The sequence below is a fragment of the Atractosteus spatula genome, chromosome 3, assembly GCF_055471065.1.
Source record: "Atractosteus spatula isolate fAtrSpa1 chromosome 3, fAtrSpa1.hap1, whole genome shotgun sequence".
In the NCBI taxonomy this organism is placed as follows: Eukaryota; Metazoa; Chordata; class Actinopteri; order Semionotiformes; family Lepisosteidae; genus Atractosteus; species Atractosteus spatula.
This window is the reverse complement of record NC_142708.1, coordinates 46,142,252-46,168,079: the sequence shown is the minus strand read 5'-3', so window position 1 is coordinate 46,168,079 and position 25,828 is coordinate 46,142,252. Positions and strand designations below refer to the sequence as shown.

The following is a 25,828-nucleotide window of genomic DNA, read 5'->3' as shown; positions in this document are numbered from 1 at the left end:
TTTTAATAATCTTTTGTTTTTCCAAAGTGTAGATAACATTGTTTGATCACTATACTCCTATTTTACTGTAGAGATGTGTATAAATGTGGATTTCACAGTAAATAAATATTTACTTGTTTAGTTTTCCTCACACATTTGTTACACAACTGCCAACAATTTTGTTTATACAGATGCAGCCATTCAAAGTGCGCGTTACAGACACGTACCGCAGGTGACGTCGCTCAGTATGACGCAAGATGACGCGCGGCACCGCAGTATGTGATTGGTTGACCGACAGGGGCACTCGTGGTCCGTTGGTCTGTCGTAGAAAGACTTACAGTAAACGTCTTTGCTGTGCCCGTTGTAGATATTGAATTTTACCACTGAAGGGAAATCTTAGTAGCTGAGCATAAAAAGAATAGGAGCATACTGTAACGCGTGTGAAAGCCATAAACGATATTAATTTTGGAACATAAACATACAGTATATAGCTGGTCTTGGTACTTTAAAGAAAAAAATACACACCAGTATTCCATTTCTCCCTAAACATTGTAAGCTTCGAAGTCTTTAACGTGATACCGGAGTCAACAAGCATACTTTTAGAATTTGATTAAAAGGGAATATAATATGGAATCGCGTATCTCAAGAATTTAATAACGGTATGATTATATCCGTGTACTGCGGCAGGGCTGTGTAGGGCTGTTTCGCCTGGCTGCTCATGCGAGCTGTCTTGTAGCCTACTGGTCTAGGTGCGTGACTACCAACTCGCAGGTTGTGTGTTCGAATCCAGCTGGTGCTGGACCTTCCAGTTTTATTTATTTATTTTTTAATCGCGTAACATAAACATATTACCGTATGCAAACTGTACTGTATACAGTATGTATATGTATATTTAATGTCTTAACTGTGCCCGTTTAATTGAATTTAAAAAAATTATTTAACACGAACATTAAGCTGTTTACATCTTCCGCCTGAGAACAGTCACCCGTTGCTACCCAACGCAGAATGGTGATTGGCTGACACCATCTGACACCCCTCTGATTGGAGAAAAAAGACGTGCTGGTTTGCTATACATACTGTACCAGGAAGAGGATTTCTTTCTATTCAAAACGTGTATTTTAAAAGTTTAAGAAGTAAAAACCTTACAGCGTACACAGATTTCTAAACTGATCAGGATCGTTATCTTTGTCTTATGCATAATAATATTCACCGCTCTGTCCAGCAAATTAATAATAAACTTTATTTTATATAGCGTTTTAAACGAATAAGTAATTAGATTGCTCATAAACCTAATCACTTGCTTTTTCTTTTTATTTAGGCTCAGATTTCAACTATAGATCGTATTATTAATAACCATAATAACAACCAACCAACAAAAACAACCATATAAACATAATACCAACCAAAAACATAGATAACAACCACAATACAAAATCAAATATATCAAACCATTTTACTCTCGCAAAGTCCTCCAATTATCATAATCCCGCCCCTTATGCAAAACCAAACCTTCCTCCCATCCCAGTTTATCCTGTTTATCATAAACAAAATCCACCTCAATTTTCAACATAAAGCATTACACAAAATCAATACCTCAACACTCCATACTCAACAACGATAATTCACAAACAGCCAGAACATGTAACTACACATTCCCAAACAGACCTAATTTCCATAGCCCCGCCCCTTATGCAAAACCAACATCCCTCCTCTGTTCTCTCTCTCCCCTGGCGGTTGTAATTGTTTTTATTTTCAAATAAATTTTAGCAAAGTCATGTATTTTAAAAATCTTAAGGATTTTTATATTTATGTCTTTATTTAGTGGTTTCATTAGTGACAAAGGCTAAACTTTCTTGGAAAAATGTCTTTTATGTAAACCATGTTTGCTATTAATTCATTCAGGGCTAAAATATGTTCATTGTATTTTAATGAAAGAAGGGTTCCTTTCGCCGTAGTCGGGAGCCTAGTCTTTAACTAGTAAGTACTGTACTTACTGGGTTTTTGAGGGTGGGGGGAGTGTCTTTCGCTGGAAATCTCGCCTCCTACTTTGAAAATACCCGTGAAACCGGTTCAATTCGTCACAGCCAGCACTCCTGCAGAGAGGGGGGTTGTACTTGCAGTGTATGCAGTATACGCGTTATGCTCTTCGTTAATGTCTAAGCCGGAACATATCATTATATCTCATTTTGTATTTCTTAAAAAAAAATCGTTTTCCCAGCCTAACAGTATTGTTTTTAACCTGTAAATTTGCTGGACAGAGAGGTGAACATTATTACACAGAAGACAAAGATAGCGATTTACGTTGCATTGTGTATCGTGCTGCTTTAATACAGTTTTAAATAATTGAAAGTCTAAACAGTATCAGCTTTATTTATGGGTTTTAAATAAAGGTGATTTAAACGCGATTTAAATCAATATAAATGTTTATATTGTAACGCATAGGTGACTATTCATTGTTATTAAAATGACTTAAATTCAATCATGTTGTGATATTTAGAAATATACATTTGTTTGGTGCGAGTGAAGTTTTATTTAATCTCTGAGCCATACTGATTCTTCTGGAAGCCAGTTTCCGCCAGGGAGTAAAAAAAAAACACACTATGGTATTCTCTCCAATGCAGTGCAGTTAAAAACATACCTCTGATGCTGCTCCTAAATGAATATCGTTTATGACCATCAGAAGCTTTATGCTCCTTTTCTTTTTTCCAGTGGATTGAACAGGGAGAGGCATTTCATGATGTACTTTTCACTGTTATAACAACAGTGGCTCTGGAACAGTTTTCAACCATGTCGTTTTATAAAAAGGGGATATATGTACACGTTACTGAAGCTAAAAGTTTAGCCTTTGTCACTAATGTAACCACTAAATAAAGACATATAGAAATCCCTACGTTACAGACTGTATATGGCTGGTATTGGTAGTTTAAAGAAAAAATACACACCAGTATTCCACTTTCTCCCTAAACATTTTAAGCATCAGAGTCTTACATGTGGTTATTTATTGCATAATTTAATTTTGAAAGCCACTGAGACATCAGGTACTACTGTTGTATTTATGAAAAAGAAACAAAACAAAAAACATACTAACAACTGTGCCATCCTACTCCTTAGTTAATACATTTTATTATTCATAAACAGTTAACATTGTTAGCAAAATATTTTGAATTATATTTAACCCTATTTTTTCTTTAGTTTTGTATTTAACTTATTATATGATAGTCAGACTTAATGTATATTTGAACAATGAAAATATATTTTTACAAGATTTTACATTAAGCACTTAAAATTAATATGGTTAATAAAAGTAAACTGTAACATGCTGTAACAAGATCGGTTAAACTGCGAAGAAAATGCTTTCAGAGAAAATGTTTCAGGTGTGAAGAACATAGATCTCTAATGCAATTTCAACCAAACCTGTTCCCACACACCCTGCCCCCACTACCATTAGAATATACACAAACATTTTAGCGTTTCATTCTGAGCAGAAGACCCTCACACCTGAAGAGTGCTGGCTGTGACGAATTAAACCGGTTTTACAGGCTTCAATCACAGACCATGTGACATGGGACTCAGTAAACTAACAGCGCCACTGGATTTGATAATACCTAACCAAAATCCGCAATATGGAAACAGAACCTGTGTGATTGTTGATAGATGATGTACTCGTAACATTTTTTCAAGACGAACTACAACATTTAAAAAATGACTTGTATGTACTTGATATCTCTAATCAATCCACGGGTCCCAGCACAAAACGAAAGTAAAATGCATACCGTTTCGCGCTTCTTATTAGTTGCTCAAAAGTAATTTGACCGTATGAAATGCATAATATAAACCTAGAAACATATACGTGAGCAGTACTTAAGCACTGTAGTATCGGTGTTAAGACATACCTCTCAAATACTGTAAATCAAGTTAAAAATATCTCAAGACCGATTCTGGTCGTAATGAAACCATGTTTCGTGTATGTTTTCTTTTTCATCTTGAAATAACTCATTTCTAAATACCTTTTTCACTGTTAACATCTTGCAGCAACTTTGCGAACAAAATATACACTCTGACAGTTCATCCTGCTACCAACATTAAATAAAACAAATCTTAAGATTTCTATATTTATGTCTTTATTTAGTGGTTTCATAAGTGACAAAGGCTAAACTTTCTTGGAAAAATGTATTTTATGTGTTGCAGAAAAAACTGACTTGCTTTAACAAAATATGTTTACAAATCCTTTCACCTGGCATTTTCGTAGTTAGAAATTATGGAACGCTCTGTTAAAAGCAAGGGAGTTTTTATGTCCGTTGCAGTTCTTTTGCAACATGAATATAATTATATCGTTATTAATTTCTTGAGATACGCGATTCCATATTATATTCCCTTTTAATCAAATTCTAAAAGTATGCTTGTTGACTCCGGTATCACGTTAGTTAAAGACTTCGAAGCTTACAATGTTTAGGGAGAAATGGAATACCGGTGTGTATTTTTCCTTGTGATATTTTAAGCTCTAGTTGAATGATAGGTGTCGCATTTTAAATCATTTTCGTAGTTAGAAATTATGAAACGCCCTGTTAAAAGCAAGGAAGTTTTTATGCCCGTTGAAGTAAAACAAAATGCCTGACAAAGTATGGCTTGGACAGATTCCAAGTGCTTGTACAAATGTGCTAAAGAAAATATACTTGGAGTATACAGCTTGTCCAAAGTCATCCATTATTAATACTATTAGTAATATCTTCGGTAAAGGCTTTGATGCATAAATATTTCTGATAAAGGTAGGTTGTGTACTTTTGTCCAACTGAGCAATCTTGCTTTCATAAAATATACCAACATTTTAATGACTGAAGATTAACATGCTGTAATACACTGTTCAAAATTAAAGGCTCAAATGCTGTACATGAGAGGTTAAGCTCCCCCTGGCGGTTTTACAAGGTGACGCCGGATAGTTTCCGGCAGAGCGTCAAATGACGCGCGATTAACCACGTGACACTGCGTGACACCGCGTTATACCGCGACACGCCCACCGGGGTATGCCGCAAAATAACTCACCCATTTTGAATGGCTGCATCTGTACACTGTTTTAGGCATACATTTTACTATAATGTGTATTTTGGTTTACGTTTTTGCTTCTTTATAACTCATTTGCATTTTTTTTTTCTTAAAGGAGTCTACCCTTAAGAGTGTCTTAAGTGCTCTGTGGAACCTGTCAGCCCACTGCACTGAAAATAAAGCTGATATCTGTGCTGTGGATGGTGCATTGGCGTTTTTAGTTAGCACTTTAACATACAGAAGTCAAACCAATACCCTTGCTATCATAGAAAGTGGAGGAGGCATCCTACGAAACGTGTCCAGCCTAATTGCAACAAATGAAGAACACAGGTACGTATCTGGTTTATATTCAGTGCTTTTAGAATTAAAATCTGTTTTACAGGAAAAAAAATACGAATAGAAGGAAATCTCAAAAGTTCAAACATCACACAAAATATACAGTGCTTATAAAGGTATACAATTCAAAAGAAACATGATTATATATAATCTTTTTTTAAAATTTTAACTAACTAGGGGATATCCATATCTATTACTTTGTTCCAATATATGTTTGTTCCATTTGGGATCTTAATTTGATAAGACGTTAATGTATTTAATCAAAATTAACAGTATCCTCAAGTCCAAAGATACATTTTATATGTAAGAAAAAGAGGTCTAAGTTTTTTTTAAACATTCAATAACTGTTTTTCCTTTTCTTTAGGCAAATACTGAGAGAAAATAACTGCCTACAGACACTACTTCAACATCTGAAATCTCACAGCTTAACAATAGTCAGTAATGCATGTGGAACACTGTGGAACCTTTCTGCTCGAAATGCAAAGGATCAAGAGGCATTGTGGGACATGGGAGCTGTTAGCATGCTTAAAAACCTGATTCACTCAAAGCACAAAATGATTGCAATGGGTAGTGCAGCAGCTTTAAGGAACCTCATGGCCAACCGACCAGCTAAATATAAGGATGCCAACATCATGTCCCCAGGATCTAGCTTGCCTTCCTTACATGCAAGGAAACAAAAGGCTTTAATAGAAGAATTAGATGCACAGCATCTCTCAGAAACATTTGATAATATTGATAATTTGAGCCCCAAAGCTTCACATAGAAGCAAACCAAGACATAAACAAAATGTCTACAGTGAATATGTTTTGGACTCAGGACGTCATAATGATGATGGATTATGTAGGCCAGAGAGTTTTAATCCTAACAATATAACAGTGCTTTCACCTTACATGAACACTCCGGTGCTGTCTAGCTCTTCATCTCGAGATAGCAGAGGAAATTCAGAAGGTTCTAGAGCTGAAAAGGATCGAAGCCTTGATAGGGAAAGGAGAGGAGCTGGGCCTGGTGGGTTCCACCCTTCGACAGATAACACTTCCAAGAGAATAGGCATGCAGATATCTACAACAGCAGCACAGATTGCCAAGGTTATGGAAGAAGTACAGAGCATGCATATATCCCAAGAGGAAAGGCCTGTTGGAACATCTACAGATATTCATTGCATCCAAGAGGATATAAGTGGCATAAGGCGTTCATCCACTCATACACATTCAAATGTGTATGCTTTCAATAAACCAGAACATCCAAATAGGACATGTCCAATGCCATATGTAAAAATGGAATACAGGGCATCAAATGATAGCTTGAATAGTGTGAGTAGCAGTGATGGGTATGGCAAAAGGGGTCAAATGAAGCCATCAGTGGACTCTTACTCAGAAGATGATGAAGGGAAATTTTGTAGCTATGGCAAATATCCAGCTGACCTAGCTCACAAAATACACAGTGCCAATCATATGGAAGACAATGATGGAGACCTGGACACTCCAATTAATTACAGTCTGAAGTATTCTGATGAACAGCTGAATTCAGGAAGGCAAAGTCCTAGTCAAAATGAAAGATGGGCAAGACCTAAACATCTTGTTGAAGATGAAATGAAACGAAATGATCAGAAATCAGTGAGATCTCAAAGTCAAGCTTATCAAATGTATACTGAAAGCACTAGTGATAGTGAAGAAAAACACATGAAATATCAGTCTCGATTTGTACAGCCAGAGTGTCCTGGTGGCTTCAGAAGGAGCTCCAACAGCTCTGAGCAAAGCAGGGGTAGTTCTAGTCATGGTATGAACAAAAAGATAAGTCAGCCAATGTGCCCAGTTGATGATTATGAAGATGATAAACCAACAAACTACAGTGAGCGCTATTCAGAAGAGGAGCAACATGATGAAGAGGATCAGCCAACAAATTACAGTATGAAGTATAGTGAGGAACATCACCATGTTGAACAACCAATTGATTATAGTTTAAAATACTCATCAGAATCTCCCTCTTCCCAGAAGTCTATGTTTACTCATTCAAAGTCATCATCTGCTAAGAGCTCAGCAAAGGATCATTTAACACAGGGTGGTGGAACTTCCTCTGGTACAGCATCCAAAACATCCAGCAGACAAAGCCAGCTACATCCTTCATCAGCTCAGACACGATCTGGGCCACCTCAGGTGCTTCAAAAGACTTCGACATGCAAGGCACCCTCCATTAATCAAGAAACCATACAAACATACTGTGTGGAAGACACTCCAATCTGCTTTTCAAGGGGCAGTTCCTTGTCATCACTTTCTTCTGCAGAGGATGAAATGGAAGGGCGTGAGCAACCCAGAAGTTCTGCAAATAATTACCCAACTCTGCCAATTGCTGACAAAGAAGCCAGTGGTGTTTTGTCTGAACAGCCTGTAGCTGAAGGCCAGTCATCATCTCAGTACATGAGAATGAAGCCTCATAGAAATCAGGCTTCTAACGTGGCAACATCTGATGGATCAAGACATAAAGCTGTTGAATTTTCTTCTGGTGCCAAATCTCCATCCAAAAGTGGAGCACAGACTCCCAAAAGTCCTCCAGAGCACTATGTACATGAGACACCTCTAATGTTTAGCAGGTGTACTTCAGTCAGCTCTCTGGACAGCTTTGAGAGTCACTCAATTGCCAGTTCTGTACAGAGTGAACCATGTAGTGGCATGGTTAGTGGAATTATTAGTCCAAGTGATCTTCCGGACAGTCCTGGGCAAACAATGCCACCAAGCCGAAGCAAGACTCCGCCACCACCACACGCAACTCAGATTAAACACAAAATGAAAGTGCCTACGCATGTTGAAAAGAGAGAGCTAGCTCCAAGACATGTAGCTGTAAACACTGCTGTTCAAAAAGTCCAGGTACTTCCGGACAATGACACACTCTTACATTTTGCAACCGAAAGCACACCAGATGGATTTTCTTGTTCTTCAAGTTTAAGTGCACTAAGTCTTGATGAGCCCTTCATTCAGAAAGATATTGAACTTAGAATAATGCCTCCAGTTCATGAAGATGATCATGGTAATGAAGACACTGAAAAAGAAGACACTAAAGAAGCCAAGATTGAAGATAAGCCTGAAGTTCCATGTGAACTTGGTTCTGATGATGATGACATTGAGATATTGGAAGAGTGTATAAACTCTGCTATGCCAACCAAGTCCTCAAGAAAAACCAAAAAGCCATCACCATCAACCACTTCAAGAATACCTCCACCTGTAGCCCGAAAACCAAGTCAGCTGCCTGTGTATAAACTTCTCCCTTCACAAAACAGAGGGCAGCAGCAAAAGCATGTCAGTTTTACTCATGGTGAAGATATGCCAAGAGTTTATTGTGTTGAAGGAACCCCCATTAACTTTTCAACAGCAACATCTCTTAGCGATCTTACGATCGAGTCCCCTCCGAATGAGTTAGCAAATGCTGAAGGCACCAGCATGGGAGCTGGGCCTGCCACTATTGAAAGACGAGATACCAATCCAGAGGGAAGAAGCACTGATACAAAGGATGTCATCAAAGGTCCCTCTACACCTGCACTTGAAGTGGAAGATGAAAAACCTGAGGAATGTGAGGAGATTCTTGCAGAGTGTATAAGTTCTGCCATGCCAAAGGGTAAAAGTCATAAGCCTTTCAGAGTGAAAAAAATTATAGATCAGGTACAGCACACATCTGCATCTCCAGGGAGTCCAGGGCCAAAAGATTCAGAAAAAAAGAAGCCTACATCTCCAGTGAAGCCTATGCCTCAAAGCAGTGAATATAGAGCTCGAGTAATGAAAAGAGCAGAGCCTACCAACACTTGTCCACCTGAGGGCTCTTTCTCTGATAAAAACAAGGAAGTCAAAAAAAGAGATCCAAAAACTGCCTCTAGAGAGTATACAGACAAACCTCCAGGCGGTGAAGAGCGAATACGAGGGAGTTTTGCTTTTGATTCACCTCACCATTATACACCAATAGAGGGTACGCCTTATTGCTTTTCTCGTAATGATTCTCTTAGTTCATTAGACTTTGATGATGATGAACTGGACTTTTCTAAAGAAAAGGCAGAACTTAAAAAAGAAAAAGAGCAGAAAAAAGCTTCAACAAAAAATACCATTGAACAGCCTTCTAGCTACCCATCCACCGGTAAAACACAGATGTTTCATAGACCTTCTCCTAACAGGCCACCAGCAAAACCTCTTCTGCAGAAACAAGCAACTTTCCCACAGACATCCAAAGAAACCACAGGATCAATTACAGATGAAAAGATGCAGAACTTTGCTATTGAAGATACACCTGTTTGTTTTTCTAGAAACTCTTCTCTCAGCTCATTGAGTGATATAGACCAAGAAAACAATAATAAGGACTCCAATCAGAAAGAAAGTTCAAACACCCAAGTAGAAGGATCCAGGCCTCAGGCATCTGGTTATGCACCCAAGGCCTTCCATGTTGAAGATACGCCAGTATGCTTTTCTAGGAACAGTTCCCTTAGTTCTCTTAGCATTGATTCAGAAGATGACCTTCTGCAAGAATGTATCAGTTCGGCAATGCCAAAAAAGAAAAAACAGCCAACTAGAATCAAAGGAGATGACCATGGGTTAATTGAAGATAAAAATGTAGGTGGCATATTAGCTGAAGAAACAGATTTAACTTTGGACCTTAGAGATATACAAAGTCCCATTTCAGAGCAGGCTCTTTCACCTGATTCTGAATCTTTTGATTGGAAGGCCATTCAAGAAGGTGCTAACTCTATAGTGAGTAGCTTGCATCAGGCTGCTGCTAGCCTCTCTAGACAGGCCTCTTCTGATTCTGATTCAATCCTGTCTCTTAAGTCTGGTATTTCAATAGGATCTCCTTTCCATCTTACACCGGACCAAGAAGAGAAACCAATAACCTCCGGTAAAGGCCCAAGAATCTTAAAACCAGGGGAAAAGAGCACTTTAGAATCAAAGAAGAAAGAGGAAGAGCAAGCAAAAAGCCTTAAAGGTGGAAAGAAAGTTTATAAAAGTCTGATAACTGGGAAGGCGCGATCCAATCTTGAGGGTGTTTCTTCTCAACAGAAACACACCCCTGTTCCTATGATTTCACGTGGAAGGACCATGATTCATATTCCTGGTGTACGAAGCAGTTCACCAAGCACCAGTCCAGTTCCAAAAAAGACACCGCCAAAAAGTGGTACCTCAAAAACACCTGCCCAAGGCCAGACTTCTGGTAATTCGCCTAGGAGTAAAACACCTGTTAAATCAGACCCAAACAGTGCAAGTAGGCAACAGAGTTCTCAAGGAGGATCAAGTAAGGCATCTTCTCGATCGGGTTCGAGAGATTCAACTCCTTCTAGGCCTACACAGCAACCTTTGACCAGACCCATGCAATCACCTGGTCGCACATCTGTATCACCTGGACGAAATGGCATATGTCCTTCTAACAAGTTGTCACAATTACCCCGCACATCATCCCCAAGTTCAGCTTCTAGCAAGTCAACAGGTTCGGCTAGAATGTCCTATACTTCTCCAGGCAGACATTTAGGGCAGCAAACCCCCACAAAGCAGAGTGGTTTACCTAGAAGTACTAGTGGAATTCCAAGGAGTGAATCAGCTTCCAAGGGCTTGAACCAGTCATCAGCTTCTGGTTCTGCTAAAAAGGTAGAGCTGTCCAGGATGTCTTCCACAAAGTCCAGTGGAAGTGAGTCTGATAGGTCTGAGAGACCTGTACTGGTACGTCAGTCAACCTTTATTAAAGAAGCCCCTAGTCCAACACTAAAGCGAAAACTAGAAGAGTCTGCTTCCTTTGAGTCTTTATCTCCTTCCTCTAGGCCAGTATCTCCAAACCGATCCCAGTCACAGACACCAGTGTTAAGTCCTTCTCTGCCAGATATGTCGTTAACTTTGCCATATCAAGGTAGCTGTTGGAGGAAATCCCCTCACGCTCAAAATTCATCATCTGAAAATGGTGATGGAAGATCACTGAGAAGGCATGATATTGCTCGCTCCCATTCTGAAAGTCCTTCCAGACTGCCAATTAACAGGTCTGGCACTTGGAAGCGTGAGCACAGCAAACACTCTTCATCCCTGCCAAGAGTAAGTACATGGAAGAGAACAGGGAGCTCCTCATCTATACTTTCAGCATCTTCTGAATCTAGTGAAAAAGCAAAAAGCGAAGATGAAAGGCAGAGTGCAAGTCCTGCTCAAGGAGCTAAAAGTAAAGAGAGCCATGCCCCTTTGAAAGGAACTTGGAGAAAAATTAAGGAGAGTGACATTCCTCAGTTGACAAATTACCAAACCCAGGATACATCAAGTGATGCACTTGGTGATGATTGTAAACTTTTGGTTCATCAGATGGCTCCTGCTGTGTCCAAAACTGAGGATGTGTGGGTCAGAATTGAGGACTGTCCTATAAACAACCCTAGGTCTGGAAAATCACCAACAGGCAACACTCCTCCAGTTATTGACAGTTTGCCAGAAAAATTAACTGCTGATGACCCCGATGCAAATGACCCACAGTCTAAACAACCCATGGTGAATGAAAATGCACCTGTTCGTGTTCTTGGTTTAGAAAATGTGAATTCATTCACCAAGAGTGAATACACTGACAAAAAAGGAATGGATGGCAAGGCAGCTGCAAGCAATCCAGGTGCAACACCAGAGACTCATGAAAATCCCATCAGTGAGCGCACCCCTTTCAGTTCTTCAAATTCCAGTAAGCACAGCTCTCCCAGTGGTGCTGTCGCAGCAAGAGTGACCCCATTCAATTACAATCCAAGCCCTAGAAAGAGCAGCAATGATGGCACATCTGCTCGACCATCACAGATCCCAACACCAGTGAACAGCAGCACAAAAAAAAGAGACTCCAAAGGAGAAGGTGTTGAGTCAAGTGGAAATCAAAGTCCCAAACGTCTTTCTGGATCATACCTTGTGACTTCTGTGTGAAAGTATGAAAAAAAAAACATAATTTGTAATTTACATAGGATTTGATCACTAATATGTATACTTTAGTACATTTGCTTTGTTGACTGTTGGGAAGAATACAATGTAAATATTTTTTGAAGGTATCAGTTCTGGAAGCCATATTTGATTAAGGCACACTATCATTGCTGGTAGAAATGTGGCTGGCACACTTGGTTATCAGAAGGAGATAAATTTGGAGGGGACAGTAAGCATATTTGTACTGTACATATTGTTTTTTGATGTATTATTTAAATTGAATCCCTGACATGATCCTTGCTTGGCTTAAACAAGATTTTTGAGATGGTAAAACACTGTTTAAAAAGGACTTTTACTGATGCTTTTGATTTTTGAGATTTTTATTATAAGTCAGCATTAGTTTAATAATAGTTTAATCATGCAAACAGAGCTGTTACTTTAATTCTACTGCTTCAAAGAAAGTTAAAAAAACTCCCATCCTGCTCTTCTGCATGAACTGATCTGATGGTTTGTTTCCTGAAGTAACGATTAACATTTGTGGTCACATGGTGTGTATAGGTAGCTATAGTGTAATAACTTACACTATTTTGTGTGTGAAAATAAGGTATTATCTGTAACCTTGGAAACCTTGGATGAGATTGTTTTACTTTGGAAATAGATTTTATCAGAAAGTAGGTAGATCCTTTGCTATGCTGTTAACTTGTTGTATATTATGTTATTGAGGTGAGATGGCTGCTCTTTTAATAATGAGACATAGGTTGTCTCAAAAGGACTAAATGAAAATTTCAAAATAAATTATTACTGTATGTTTTGGTGTTGGTCTGATAATTTCTTAACATTTAATGGTTTGTTTTTATTCTTAACCACTATCACTGTCATAGCATATTATCTGAAGCAAGGTGTTTTTTGTTCTGCCAAAAAAGATTTATTCTACACTATGTGAATGATTAAGATGTACACACTTGTTTTATGATTTTCCTTCATGCAATAAAGTGGAACTGGTTGCCTATTTAAGAAAGAAGTACTGTGTTGCAGATTACAAAGTGTAAAGCAACATAATAAACACTATGGATTTTGGTGCAAAACTGACTGCTGTGGATTTAGTGGAACCATACACCAGAAGATTGCTTCTCTGATGTTGTCTGGTTATGAGCATATATTGGTGAACACAACTCTTGTCCTAGAATGCCACAATGTCTGCAGGTTTCCATTACATCTGACCTTTTAACTACCTAATTGAAGTTCATCATTGGCTGAACTGAACCTCTTAAATATTTATACCTGGTTTCGGTGATGGCTACACAAAGAAACCTATCAAACCTGTTGAGTTTTTGTCTTCCAGGACTGAAGTTGTGTACTAATGTCAAGTCAATTTACAAACCTTTTCCATAGAGTAATTGGCAAAATGCATTTATTCACTGAAGGAATTTCTCCAACAATACACTTCGGACACGTTTGTAAGTTTAAGTAGCTTTGATTTTGAAAGACAGTTGAGATCTAGTAAGGTACATTGCCAATGCTATGCTGTAAAGGTTTTTTTTGTCTATAATAGATTACAAATATCCAAGCATCAGTTCTCGTTATTTACAGTTCACTCTTTATTTAAATACTACTTTGTGCAATTAAATTTCCCCTTAAATTGCCCCCTGGGGATGAATAAAGTTTATTGAATTGGAATGTCTTCTTAGACTGGATTTTGTTTTAATTTCATGTAAAATGTTCATGATTATAGGCACATCAGTTAGGTATCTTATAAAACTAGCATGTTAGAATGTGAGGTAAAGCAATGTGCAAGAGATTCTCCAAAACCATCACGGGAAATGCATCTGTGATTACGTCACTACAGGAGAACTGTACAGAAAGTTATACACAATGTGTTCCTAACTGATGAAGCTGAAAGTGCCGAGTATGTAAGTTTGAATATTTATGCAATACATTATGGCAGCTCTAATTCAGTTTAGGTGCAAAGGAAGTTTGAAAAGTCACAAAATGTATGGAATAGTCTGCATTTTTTTTACAACAATGTAAATACGTCTATGCATTTTCTTAGATATTGAATTTTAAGCCATAGCTTGCATTCTGATATGACAACCATAAGACCAAGAACCTTTTGAAACAAGACAAGTCTGAAGTAAAGAGGTATGGATCAGAAAAATTCAAAATAGCCGATTATCATTTTCAGTATAGTGAAGTCCAGAATTAAGAAGTACAAAGTTATCTAATAACACACGGACACTAATCTTATGATTAGTTGTTTTCAAACTAAGCTGACCAAGCAAGCAACATGTTAGGGGGGCCACTGTTGAGCCAACACTTGTATATGATTGGAAGTCTGTGTTCATCCATCAACAATATTGCCTTCTTCATCAAGGCTGGAACGAATGGATGAGTGACAACACAATGACCTTACTGAACAAAGGTTTGAGATAAGAATGTAATAAAGCAAATGTGACAGAAGGTTTTGTGTTCAGACACCAATTGAAATTTGTACTAAACGCAAAGTATTATGTCTGGTCAAGCCCAGTAGAGCACATGACCTCTGAACTGCATCAAAGATGTCAAGAGTGATAGTGGCCACATCATGTTATGTTGATGCTTGTCAGAATGCAGGAGGAGGAGGGGGTTCACTATAGTGAATTCTGACTTGAATCCAATAGACACTTAATGACAAGATGTAGAAGATGGCATTCTTTAGCAGCCATATCACCCTGCAACTCACAACTGGCAACCCACTGAAGTTAAGCAGGTGTGACCCTGGTCAGTACTTGGATGAGAGACATCCTGGGGAAAAACTAAGGTTGCTGCTGGAAGAGGTGTTAGTGAGGCCAGCAGGGGGCACTCACCCTGCGGTCCACGTGGGTCTTAACGCCCCAGTATAGTGACAGGGACAATATACTGTAAAAGGGCGCTGTCCTGTGGATGAGACGTAAAACCGAGGTCCTGACTCTCTGTGGTCATTAAAAATATCAGGGAGTTTCTCGAAAAGAGTAGGGGTGTAACCCTGGCCAAATTTCCTTGTTAAAGATTAACAAAAAAGTCATATAAAATTAACAGCACAGATAATGAGCTATATTTTTGCCTGCCAAAATGGGAAAACTACAGGTGCTTATTCTAGTACAATTATTTAACACAGATGTTTTTAAATGAGTAATAGTTACCTGTCTTATTTAGCTCTTTCACCCACTCCCACTACAACCTTGTTTTTATTTTTAAAAATTAAAAATGTTTTAGAGCAGCATGGTGGCACAGCTGTTAGATTTGGTGCCTCACAGTGGTGGAGCCTTGGCTTCAATTCTGGACCTGGGGTGCTATATGTGTGGAGTTTGTATGTTCTCTTTGTGTTTGTGTAGGTTTCCTCCCATGGGAGGAAGTACAGAAACATATAGGTAGGTTAATCATCTCTTGTGTGAGTGTGTGCATGTCTGTGTGTGCCCTGTGATGGACCGGCATTCTATCCAGGGACAATGTACATGCTGCTTGTTGGAATAGGCTCTGGCTCCCCCACTGCCCTGTAATGGTGATGGTTTGGCTTTATCCTTCTCCAAAACTGCTGACATCTACAAGCCCTTCAACTCCTCCCACCCATACAGTACCTCACCATTTCAGTCCTCTACTGACCCCGTTTCTCCTCCTAAATCCTCTGGTACTGACATCTGCTCTGCAATGTTAAATTATTTTAAGGCTTGTTAATCATTAGGTCATTTATATAACCCGCATTTGCCACAACTGTTTTTTCACTTCTTCTCCACTTAAATTATGGGTTGTGAAATGAAGACTGAGAGAATACAGTTTTAAGAATTGTACTGGGGGATAAATAAGCAGTACTTGAAACTTCATACTTATGAGTCTTGCCACACAAAATGACTATAAAAACGATGGAAAAAATGCTTAATTTTATCTTTATTACAGGCATATCCGTGCCATGATCCAATGATCCAAAGCTTTAGGGCCGCTGCTTTTCCCGATGTATATGAACAATCTAGTCAGTAAACTAGTCAAGTTCACAGAAGGCAATGTAGGGGGATTTGCACTGTAAACACTGTAGAAAATGCAAAGGGAAATTCTTAAAGACTGAGACTGTACAAATCCCTAGCACATAACAATTGCTAGGGAGAGAAAAGTGCTCTATGCAGATAGCAAAAACAAACTATGAACGCAAGATGGCAATTGTTGATCTTGAACATGCTGCCTATTAAAAAGACTTAGCTACTGCTATTGATGCTTGTATTTTCCTCCGCTAGAGAACAAGAAGAAACGATGTTGCAAAGTGCTAAATTTAAGGCAATTATATTAATTATATTAAAGTGTTACAATGCACTATTATTTTAAGAATATGCATAATTTTTATAACATTGCAAAAAAATATATATTTTTTAGTTTTGAAAAGGCAATAAAAAGACCCAAGTCAAGCATTCAAAATCCTCAAACGCATCACCAACATCAATCCAATGTACTTTTCCGGAAACAAAGGTGTACACAAACTAGCGGACACGAGTGCTAGCTATGCATTTACAGTATAACTCGGAACAGAAGGTACTTTTTACAAAAAGGTAAAGGTAAACTGAAGTAAGAAATACGTTGCCTAGTCATGTTGTTTAATGGCTACCAGCAACAAACGAGCTTAATACGATTAACTTATGTTGTTTGGTCATTAGAGAGATCAGTTTTTAACGAAACAGATTATTACCTGATTTCAGAATCTCCATGTTATGGCTCATTTAAAGATTTTTTTTAATCTTAAGTTAAAAATGAAAATATACAGCATTGGATTGTATTCACTGCACATAAACTACACATTCCACAATGCTTTACGCGTTTGTTTAAACGCGTTGTTAAGTAAGGGAACATAGGTGCCTCCTAATTATTTCGCCATCTACTGGAGGTATGAATAGTTTGAACAATACCGAAGAATAGATCGTTTTTTTTTAATCTTAAAATTTGATTCGCGATTAATTCAGTGCTAGCCAAGAATGTTACAATCTGTGTATAACTGAATCTGCACAGTACATTTTGGAGTTTTCTTGCGTATTAAGAAAATAAGAATGTCTTTAATTTGAAAATAGCAAGATCTATTTTGATGTTAGCAATATATATTGCCAAAACGTTAAATCGGACTCAAATGTAATACATAGCTAACATCAGATTCTCAGAGCCAATTCGTAATGTTCCGGAACCGGTTTGCATGAAACAGATGTTGTGAAGGAAACATTTCAATGGTACAATGCCAGACTGAATGCACTTTTGATGGACGTGAGTTTGCACCTATTAACCATTCCTTTCTTTGTATTTTACCAATGATGATACTGCAATTAAAAGAGGTTGTACTTCCGTTTCAGTCGGTGACCAATCAGCTAATAGCCATTCAGCAGTAGATGTATTGCGTTTAAAGAGGGGTGATCAGCTTCGTTTTACAGAAAAATGGCCCATCTAACTCAAAACCCAGCAGAAAAAGAAAGGTAACATGTTATAACGAAGAATTTTTAATTATGTTGTCATGTGTTTTTTATTTTGTTATATCGCTATTTCCTTACAAATTTATAGGCTTGATATTTAGAAAAAAGTATTATGTTTTCTGTCTTACGTGTGTATGTTATGACTTTGTTTTATTTCTCTTCGTATATTCTACCAGAATCATGTAGATACCTAAATTCATATTGGAATGCTAATTTGTTTTAATAGCACCATTATAAATGGAATAGTACTAAATTAAAATCTGAATGAATGAAAATTTGTGGAAAATAACTCATTTGTTTTAAAATACATTTTATGTCCATCATTATTTAAAACGTGCTGTGTTAACTGTCCTCTTGTTCCTTTTTCTGATACAGCTTTGTAGTGGATTTGCTTTTGCAGTTTTAGTAACACTGAAATGTTATTTGTGATTTAATGAAAACCTGATAAGACATATATGCAGTATACTTGGTAATTTTAGTGATGTTACTTTTTCTAAATCATTATCCAAATACAACCCAGAGGAATAAAAGTAACTCAGCTTATTTATTGATACAAGTTACTCTTTAACATCAGAAAGAGCTTCTCCATAAGAATCATGTAAGTGGAATATTTTTTTAAGCATGAGATATTATTTGTGTATTGTAGGTTTGTCTGCATATATCCAGCATACCTCAACAGTAAGAAAACCATTGCTGAGGGGCGGAGAATTCCAGTTGAAAAGGTAGAAAAAACAGCATGACCATCTACTTTGATAACACAGTTTGATTTGCTCCAATTGGTTAGTTGCCTTTTCTGTGTTTCCCTCTTTTCTTCTAGGCTGTTGAAAACCCCACATGTACTGAAATGAGAGATGTTTTAACAGCAGCGGGATTCAATGTGCTTGTTGAGGTATAATATTGTTTTTTTTAATGAATATTATGAAAGTGATGAAAACAGTCATGGAGTGTGTTTTTGTTTTGATGCTCCTAGAACAAGATGTATACAAGGGAGTTGAACAGAGATGTACAGTTCCGGGGAAGAGTACGTGTACAGCTGAAGAGAGAGGATGGGAGTTTATACCTAGAAAAGTTTGAATCACGTGAGTCATTACACAGTGAAGATAATGGCCTTATTTATTAAAATACAACTATCTATATTTGTAAATCTTTGTTTTAAATATAGAAATAAATCAGGAGCATTTCAGCAAGGGAACATTTGCACATACATTGTGAAAATGTAAAAGAGCTGATAATGTATATCCTTGGTTCCACCCTTTGGAGTTTTTTTTTTGGTCTACCTCTTGAAGTAGAAGACCTAAACCAAGAAGAAGACTAGAGTTGTCTATAATGGAAAAAGCAAGCAGTTGTAAAGATGAGAGCAAAGAAAAATCCAGTAAGAACCATTGCAGAAGAGATGTCTTGAAAAAGAAATAAACTACTGGAGGGAGTAATCATTCAAATCAAATCAAATTTTTATTTATCAAATGCACAACAATACAGCGTGCAGCAGTAGTTGCTGGCAATGAAATGTGTTTTCTGCGAGCTCACAAAAATCATAAAATTGAGGTTACAAAAATAAGGTTACATAATATTAGATGTAATAGAAATTAAATGAAGCTCAATATGAGTAGAGCTGTTATGTATCCATGGTGTATGCAATATATACAAGTAGTGCAGTTATGCTGAATACAGCGAAAACTGTGTCCATTTAGCCATTACAGGTGATTTGCTAAAGGAGCTACAGGTTGGCTATTTAGCAGTCTTATTGCCTGGAGGTAGAAGCTGTTCCATAGTCTGTTGGACTTGGACCAAATGCTTCGGTACCGTTTACCGGATGGTTGGAGGGAAAACAGTTTGTGACTGGGATGACTGGGGTCCTTGAGAATGGACCTGGCCTTCTTCAGACATCTAGCTGAGTAGATATCCTGGATGTTTGGTAGTTCACAGCTGGTAATGAGCTGCGCTGACTTCACCACCCTCTGCAGTACTTTGCGATCCCGGGCAGAGCAGTTCCATACCAGGCAGTGATGCAACCAATAAGGATGCTCTCAGTAGTGCACCTGTAGAGGTTGGCCTGAATATGTGATGGCATGCCAAACGTCTTTAGCCTACAGAGAAAGAATAGGCGCTGCCGTGCTGTTTTGACCACAGTGTTGGTGTGGTGGGTCCAGGTTAAGTCCTCTGAGATGTTAACTCCCAGGAACTTAAAACTGCTGACCCTCTCCACTGCAGTCCCATTGATGTAGATAGGTGTGTGATCTCCTCCCTGGTGTTTCCTATAGTCCACAATCATCTCCTTAGTCTTACTGATGTTCAGAGAGAGGTTGTTCTCCTGGCACCATGCTGCCAGGGTTTCAACCTCCTCCCTGTACGCAGACTCTTCACCATCTGTTCATTCAACAAAGACCAGAACGTTCAAGGATAATGACAGTAGTTGATGACAAGAAAATCATTAGAGCTGTGATCAAAAACCCTAAATAACGGTTAATAAGAGATTACAGACTGTTGCCAGAGTGCATGGATGAAAGTATCTCAATTCACTGTGCATGGATGACTTCAATAGCATAATTACAGGGCCGTATTAGAACTAGCAAAGAAGTATAAAGATGAGGCAAAACAGTCCTGGAAGATAAATTGAAGAGGATCCTTTAGCAAGTGATGGATAGGCAAAAGAAAATGGAACAAAAGAGGAACTGCTAAAGATTCACCTCATCTGTGAAGGATGTTGGAGATAGTGTCGTGGCTTGGGGATAAATTGTTGCCTTAGGAACTGGCTCACTGGTCTTTATTAATCATATAATTGCTGATTGATTTCTGAAGTGTACAGAAAAATGGCTTCAAACTCATTGGGCAGCAGTTCATGTCACAAAACATGCTGCACACTTAACTGAGAAATTTGTCAGGAAGAAGAAATGAAAACTTTTAAATTGACCAAATCAAATTACTAATTTGAATACAATTAAATATGCATTTTACTTGTTGAAGAGGAAACTTAAGTCAGAAATCCATTCTTGAAGCAGTCATAGCATGTAAAGGGGTATCTGACCAAATACGAACTTTACCATGATTTAATTTTATTCCGACCTAAAATACAAAATTATTATTCTAATATGGTTTAAAATGTATGCACACAAATATCCAGAAATAAAAGCTGACATTTTATACTTTTGATCTGAAATACAAATAGTACACAGCAAAAATGACAAATTTCACTTTACTGTACTAATACTTACGCTTTTCACTATATGTTGTTGGTGATTTTAACTTTCCACATATAAATTGGGGATATGGTGTCAGATCGAAAAACAAGAGTCTAAAATTAAGGTTTATCATTTTAAAAAGATATTTTGGAGGAATGAGACAGTCTGTGCTTGCAGTGAACTGGAAACAAATGGATACAGTCAGTAGAGGAGGGATGACTATATTTAGAAAAACATAATTAAAGGCTAAAAACAAATATATTCCTAATAGTGTAAAGTTTGTGTCAAGGAAAAAATGGTTTATTGGAGGTATTTAGAAAAAAGAATCATAAGGAAGAGAGGTACCTTGAGTCAGGGATAGAGTATATAAAATTACAGGTGCAGCTGGAAAAATATATTAATTGTCAGAAGTGATATTATAATGATGCAAAAAATGCAAAGCAATTTCCAATACTAAAACAGTAAAAGTGTGTTAATTGTGAGATAATAAGGGCTTAACAACACAACACGATAAATATGTAGTTAACATACTAAACAAATGTTTCTTACAGGTATTTACAATAGAAATTAATACATGTCTCACTGAACAAGCTCCAGCAGTGCTGGATAATTTTTAGTATGACTGAATCTGAAGTTCTAGAAAGGCTAGGGCAGTTAAAAACAATTAAATCACAGGGGCCTGATCTTTTCTCTGTCATCTTAAAGGAAATGAGGAATGTTATTCTTTGACCTCTATCTTATATATTTCTGCTCCCACTTAAGATGGAAGCAGTACCCACAGGTAGGAAATATCACAAATGTAACACCATAAAGGGGGTCAGAACTGAGCCAGGAAACTACAGACCAGTTTTATTTATCTTACTGGTAAAAAGTTATGGAAATGTATGGAAATGCAGAATAAGAAGAATACATAAAAAACATGGACATTTTAACATACAGCCAATGTAGGTTTAGAAAGGGGGAAGGTTTAACTAATTTGTTATGATTTTTGCTAGACATTAGACATTAAAATGCATGACATGATGTATTTATATTTCCAGAAAGTGATAAGGTCTCACATCAGAGGTTTATTCTCCTATTAAAAGCAATGGGAATCCAAGGTAATAGATGTACATAGATCGAGAACCAGTTAATGTACAGAAAACGGCATTTTATTTATGCAGCATGACCTCTGGGTGGATATGAGTAGTGCCAGAAGAATCCTATTTAGTCACATTGCCTTTCCTGGTCTAAACAGTTATATTTAGATTCTGGCATAGTTAACAATCCAGTCAAATTTGCTGATGATACTGAAATAGGGGAAGGGAAGTGCAATCAGAAGCTATGGCACAAAAGACTCTCATAAAATCATGGACTGGGCTGACACTTCGCGAATGAAATTCAGCATTGATAAGTGCAAAGTGGTCCACACTTATAGTAGTTACACCATTAATTATACGGTATATTGCATGGGTGCTTCTGAGCTGTGACAAGTTACACATGAAAGGCATCTGGGTGTTGATGTAGTTTCTTCTATGACATCTTGTTAAGAGTGTGGAGAAGCAATAAGAAAAGAAGGCAATGATTTGGTCTATAGAAGATTTCTTTTAAATTTAGGAAAGTTAAGCTTATCTAGGAAATCCAGGAATGCTCTTAAATCCAGAAAAAGTTATACTGAAGCTCTACAATACACTAGTAAGACCTCATCTAGAATACTGTGTTCAGTTCTGATCACAAACCACAAACTGAAATTACAGCCTTAAAAAGAGTTCAAATTAGAGCAACATAAATGACACCCTGTGTCAGGTGATACCATATATGGATATGTTGAGGGAGGTGTCTCTTCAGTCTAGAATGGAGGAGGGTCACAGGAGATTTTATCCAAGTATACAAAATCCCAAGGGGTATAGATCAGTTCAATCCAGAGGCCTCTTTCATACTCAGTAGTGAAACAAGGGTCACAATGGGAAACCTTAAGGGGGATTCTTTCAGGACAGAGAATAGGAAATACTTTATTCACTAAAAGAAAAAAATAAAGCAGTAGGTATCTTTAAGAAACAGCTGGAAAAAACTGTAAATTCATTTAGCAACTACCAACTAGGCAAAATGGACCAAATGGCTTTCTTTTGTTTGCAGACTGTTCTTATAATGTCATGTGTTGTAATGCAGCTTTGGTGTATTGTCTTACATGTACTTAATATACTTTTCATCAAAGTAGTTTATACACGTTTTTATAGATTTGATCTGGTTTGCTTTGTGTATATTTTAACATAACATTTTAAATGTGCAATTAGAAACCTTGATTTTCTGAGATTGACTTTTTATGGATTTTTATACTTCAGGTAAAGACCTTATGCTTTATGTTGCTGAAATGATTCCCAAGCTGAAGACTAGAACTCAGAAGACTGGTGGGGGAGATCAAAATGCACAACAAGGAGAGGGTGGGAAAAAAGGCAAGAAAAAGAAGAAGTAATTTGTGTCCTACCCTATATTGCCTTTTCACTTTGGAGACAAGCTCATCATGGCTTTCACAAGTAACATGAAACACTGTGTCGTGATGGACAAATATCTGCATCGCCTTTTGTAAAATGTGAATTTTGAAAGGCTATGAATGACAATTTAGAAGATTCCAAAACTACAGAAGTCTAAAGATATAGGTTTAAAGAATTCTTATGTTTAATATTGCTAGCCAAATTGTAGTATGTAAAATTTAGAGATCATGAAATTTATTTTATAATTAAGTCAATTCATGCTTTAATTTTACTGGAATTGTTTCTTTCGTTTAATTATAAATTTACAAGATGGTGAATTTATAGAAGGCATTGATGTCCAATAAATAAAATGTACTGGGATCATGATTCTTTCAGTTTATTTAAATTATGTTATACCTCAATTTCCCTCCAATCGAATCCATTTTATATGTATTATATTTAATGCCTAAACGTACTGCCATTTATGAACATCTTAAAATAAAATGTCATTTGGGCTGTTCATGGTTTGGCTTTATTTTACAGTTTTTTTCATTACCTCTTTTCTAATAAATTTTAAATGTTGGTCTAAAAATATTGCATGCAAATTCTATCTTCTTTTGTCCATTTTAAAATTGTCTATTTTGTAATTTAGATTCACTGAATTCAATTGAGAGTATACTTAAAAAGCAGTAGGCTATCACTAGACATTTCATTATTTTCATATTTCATGTATTAAATCTTCAGATTTATTTTTCTATTTTGCCTGTAAGCATTGTCCTAACATTGTTTTTCAGTTTTTGTTTTTCCAATTGGAATAACCATGTATTTTGTGCTTATATGTTCCCAGTTTGGAATTGATCTTTATTGCTAAAATCCCTAGACCATCTGGGGAGAATGAGAATGAGTGCTTTCCTCCTGCACTGCACCTGTCTAAAACATCCTTTGACATGCTTCAGTGTTTTACAAATGGTTTAACACTGATAGAGTAGCACATCTCTGCTTGACTCTTGTAGTGCCTAATAGGTCTCAGAAATCACTTGCAAACAAAAATGTTGGGAACCCCATTCAACCCAACCAGAGTCAGGGTAAAAGGCTGTGAGTATTTCAGGAGCCCTGTTTGTCTTTTATATTCTCAGTTGCTGGTATTCTGAGGGGTTCTGCCCTCACAAGAATATTATTTTCTGAAGGGCAGCTACACATTCATTCAAATCTAGATCTTTTGTTTTAAAGCTTGGTTTCTTTTATAACCAAACCTTATGACCCTGCTTAACATTAAAAGTGACTTTTTCAATGTACAAAAAGCTGTTAACAGTAAGCTAATGTGTTAAACCTGAAACTAATGTACCAAGAAAGGTACTAAATTAAATAAGGTTATATTTTAGTGTGAGATAAGACTTGAACATACTGGTGTGCAGTGAATCAAAGTTTAATGTAATTTATATAGGATAGTTTAGTCCAGATGACCTAAACTCAAATGCAGGTTTGAAGTTTTCAGAGTCCAGAGGAATTCTGGTATTAATTCAGAATTAATGCCTCCCCCTTCAGTCTCTTAGGCAAAACAGGAAATTGTGGAACTTACTATATTTCATGAATTTATTAGTTTTAATGCTTATATTGCTGGTATCAATTAGAACATGGGAACATCACACACAGATGTGTATCTTTCTGCAATTATTATACTATTGATGTGATTTCTGTGTATAGCGCAATTCATGCACCAAAAGATGGTAATATTTCAAGACATTTTTGTAGCAACCATGTCTGTTGCAACCAGAAGCACAGGTTGTATAATAGTCACTACCGTCTTTGATAAATGTTGATTGAACATTCATGTCTTATAGAAAGGTGTCTTTATTTGTAAATAACTGGTATTGGTTGTTTTATTCTTTTAGAGCAGGAGTGGGGAACCTTTTTTCTGCCAAGAGCCATTTGAATATTTATAACATCATTCGCGGGCCATACAAAATTATCAATTTAAAAATTAGACCAAATTATATTTGGTCAAACATTTAATTAACTCACCCCTAATGTGATGCCTGGAACTGCTTCTCTTTGGTGAGGCGTGTGATGTTAGCTGGTATTGATGATGTTGCTACTCGCAACTGCTTTTCCAGGTTTGCGTCGGTCAGTCTGGAGCTCAGTCGATCAAACAGCCACTTGCTATCATTGAGTTCCCTGACAGGTTTTCCCTTCATCTCCATGAACTGCTTGAGTTCATCCCGCAGTTCTTAAAACCTCATGAGCATGTTCCCGCGACTCAGCCAGCACGCTTCACAGTGATAAACAAGATCACCGTACTCAGAGTCGAGATCATTCAGTAACTCCTTAAACTGGCTGCTGTTAAACCCTCTGCTTTTGACAAAATTTATGCATGACACTACTGTTGACATCACATTGTTGAGCTGCAACGACTGTGCACAGAGACTTTCTTGGTGTATGATGCAGTGGCATATAATTAAATCACTTGGATCAAGACTGAGACGATTCAGTTCTTTCTTGAC

At 37.3% G+C, this 25,828-nt stretch overlaps 2 protein-coding genes across 4 annotated transcripts in view; both read left to right on the top strand.

Annotated features, from left to right (window-relative positions):
- Positions 1–13,330, top strand: part of apc (APC regulator of WNT signaling pathway) — a 79,418-nt gene extending 66,088 nt beyond the window's left edge. For both annotated transcript variants that reach the window (XM_088909941.1, XM_088909939.1), the window contains exons 15-16: positions 5,135–5,349; positions 5,720–13,330. In XM_088909941.1, coding sequence (XP_088766067.1) covers positions 5,135–5,349; positions 5,720–12,251 — 6,747 coding nt within the window. In that variant the 3' untranslated portion in view covers positions 12,252–13,330. The remainder of the gene's footprint in view (positions 1–5,134; positions 5,350–5,719) is intronic.
- A 4,251-nt stretch (positions 13,331–17,581) lies between these two features.
- On the top strand, positions 17,582–25,156 carry srp19 (signal recognition particle 19). 2 transcript variants are annotated; one of them, XM_088909937.1, is made up of 5 exons: positions 17,582–17,701; positions 18,345–18,420; positions 18,516–18,587; positions 18,669–18,777; positions 23,199–25,156. In XM_088909937.1, exons 1-5 carry the CDS (start codon positions 17,664–17,666, stop codon positions 23,327–23,329), a joined length of 426 nt encoding a protein of 141 aa, XP_088766063.1. In that variant the 5' UTR covers positions 17,582–17,663; the 3' UTR covers positions 23,330–25,156. The 2 variants fall into 2 exon arrangements, with proteins under 2 accessions (XP_088766063.1, XP_088766064.1); XM_088909938.1 differs by lacking the exon at positions 18,516–18,587.
- Positions 25,157–25,828: the final 672 nt, after the last annotated feature.

Bases quoted from the DNA above. Each gene is read 5' to 3' on its own strand.
- srp19 (XM_088909937.1), top strand. From the start codon at position 17,664: ATGGCCCATCTAACTCAAAACCCAGCAGAAAAAGAAAG. The intron at 18,421-18,515 runs GTAGAAAAAACA...CTTTTCTTCTAG, and splicing joins GGAGAATTCCAGTTGAAAAG to GCTGTTGAAAACCCCACATG. The intron at 18,778-23,198 runs GTGAGTCATTAC...TTTATACTTCAG, and splicing joins CCTAGAAAAGTTTGAATCAC to GTAAAGACCTTATGCTTTAT.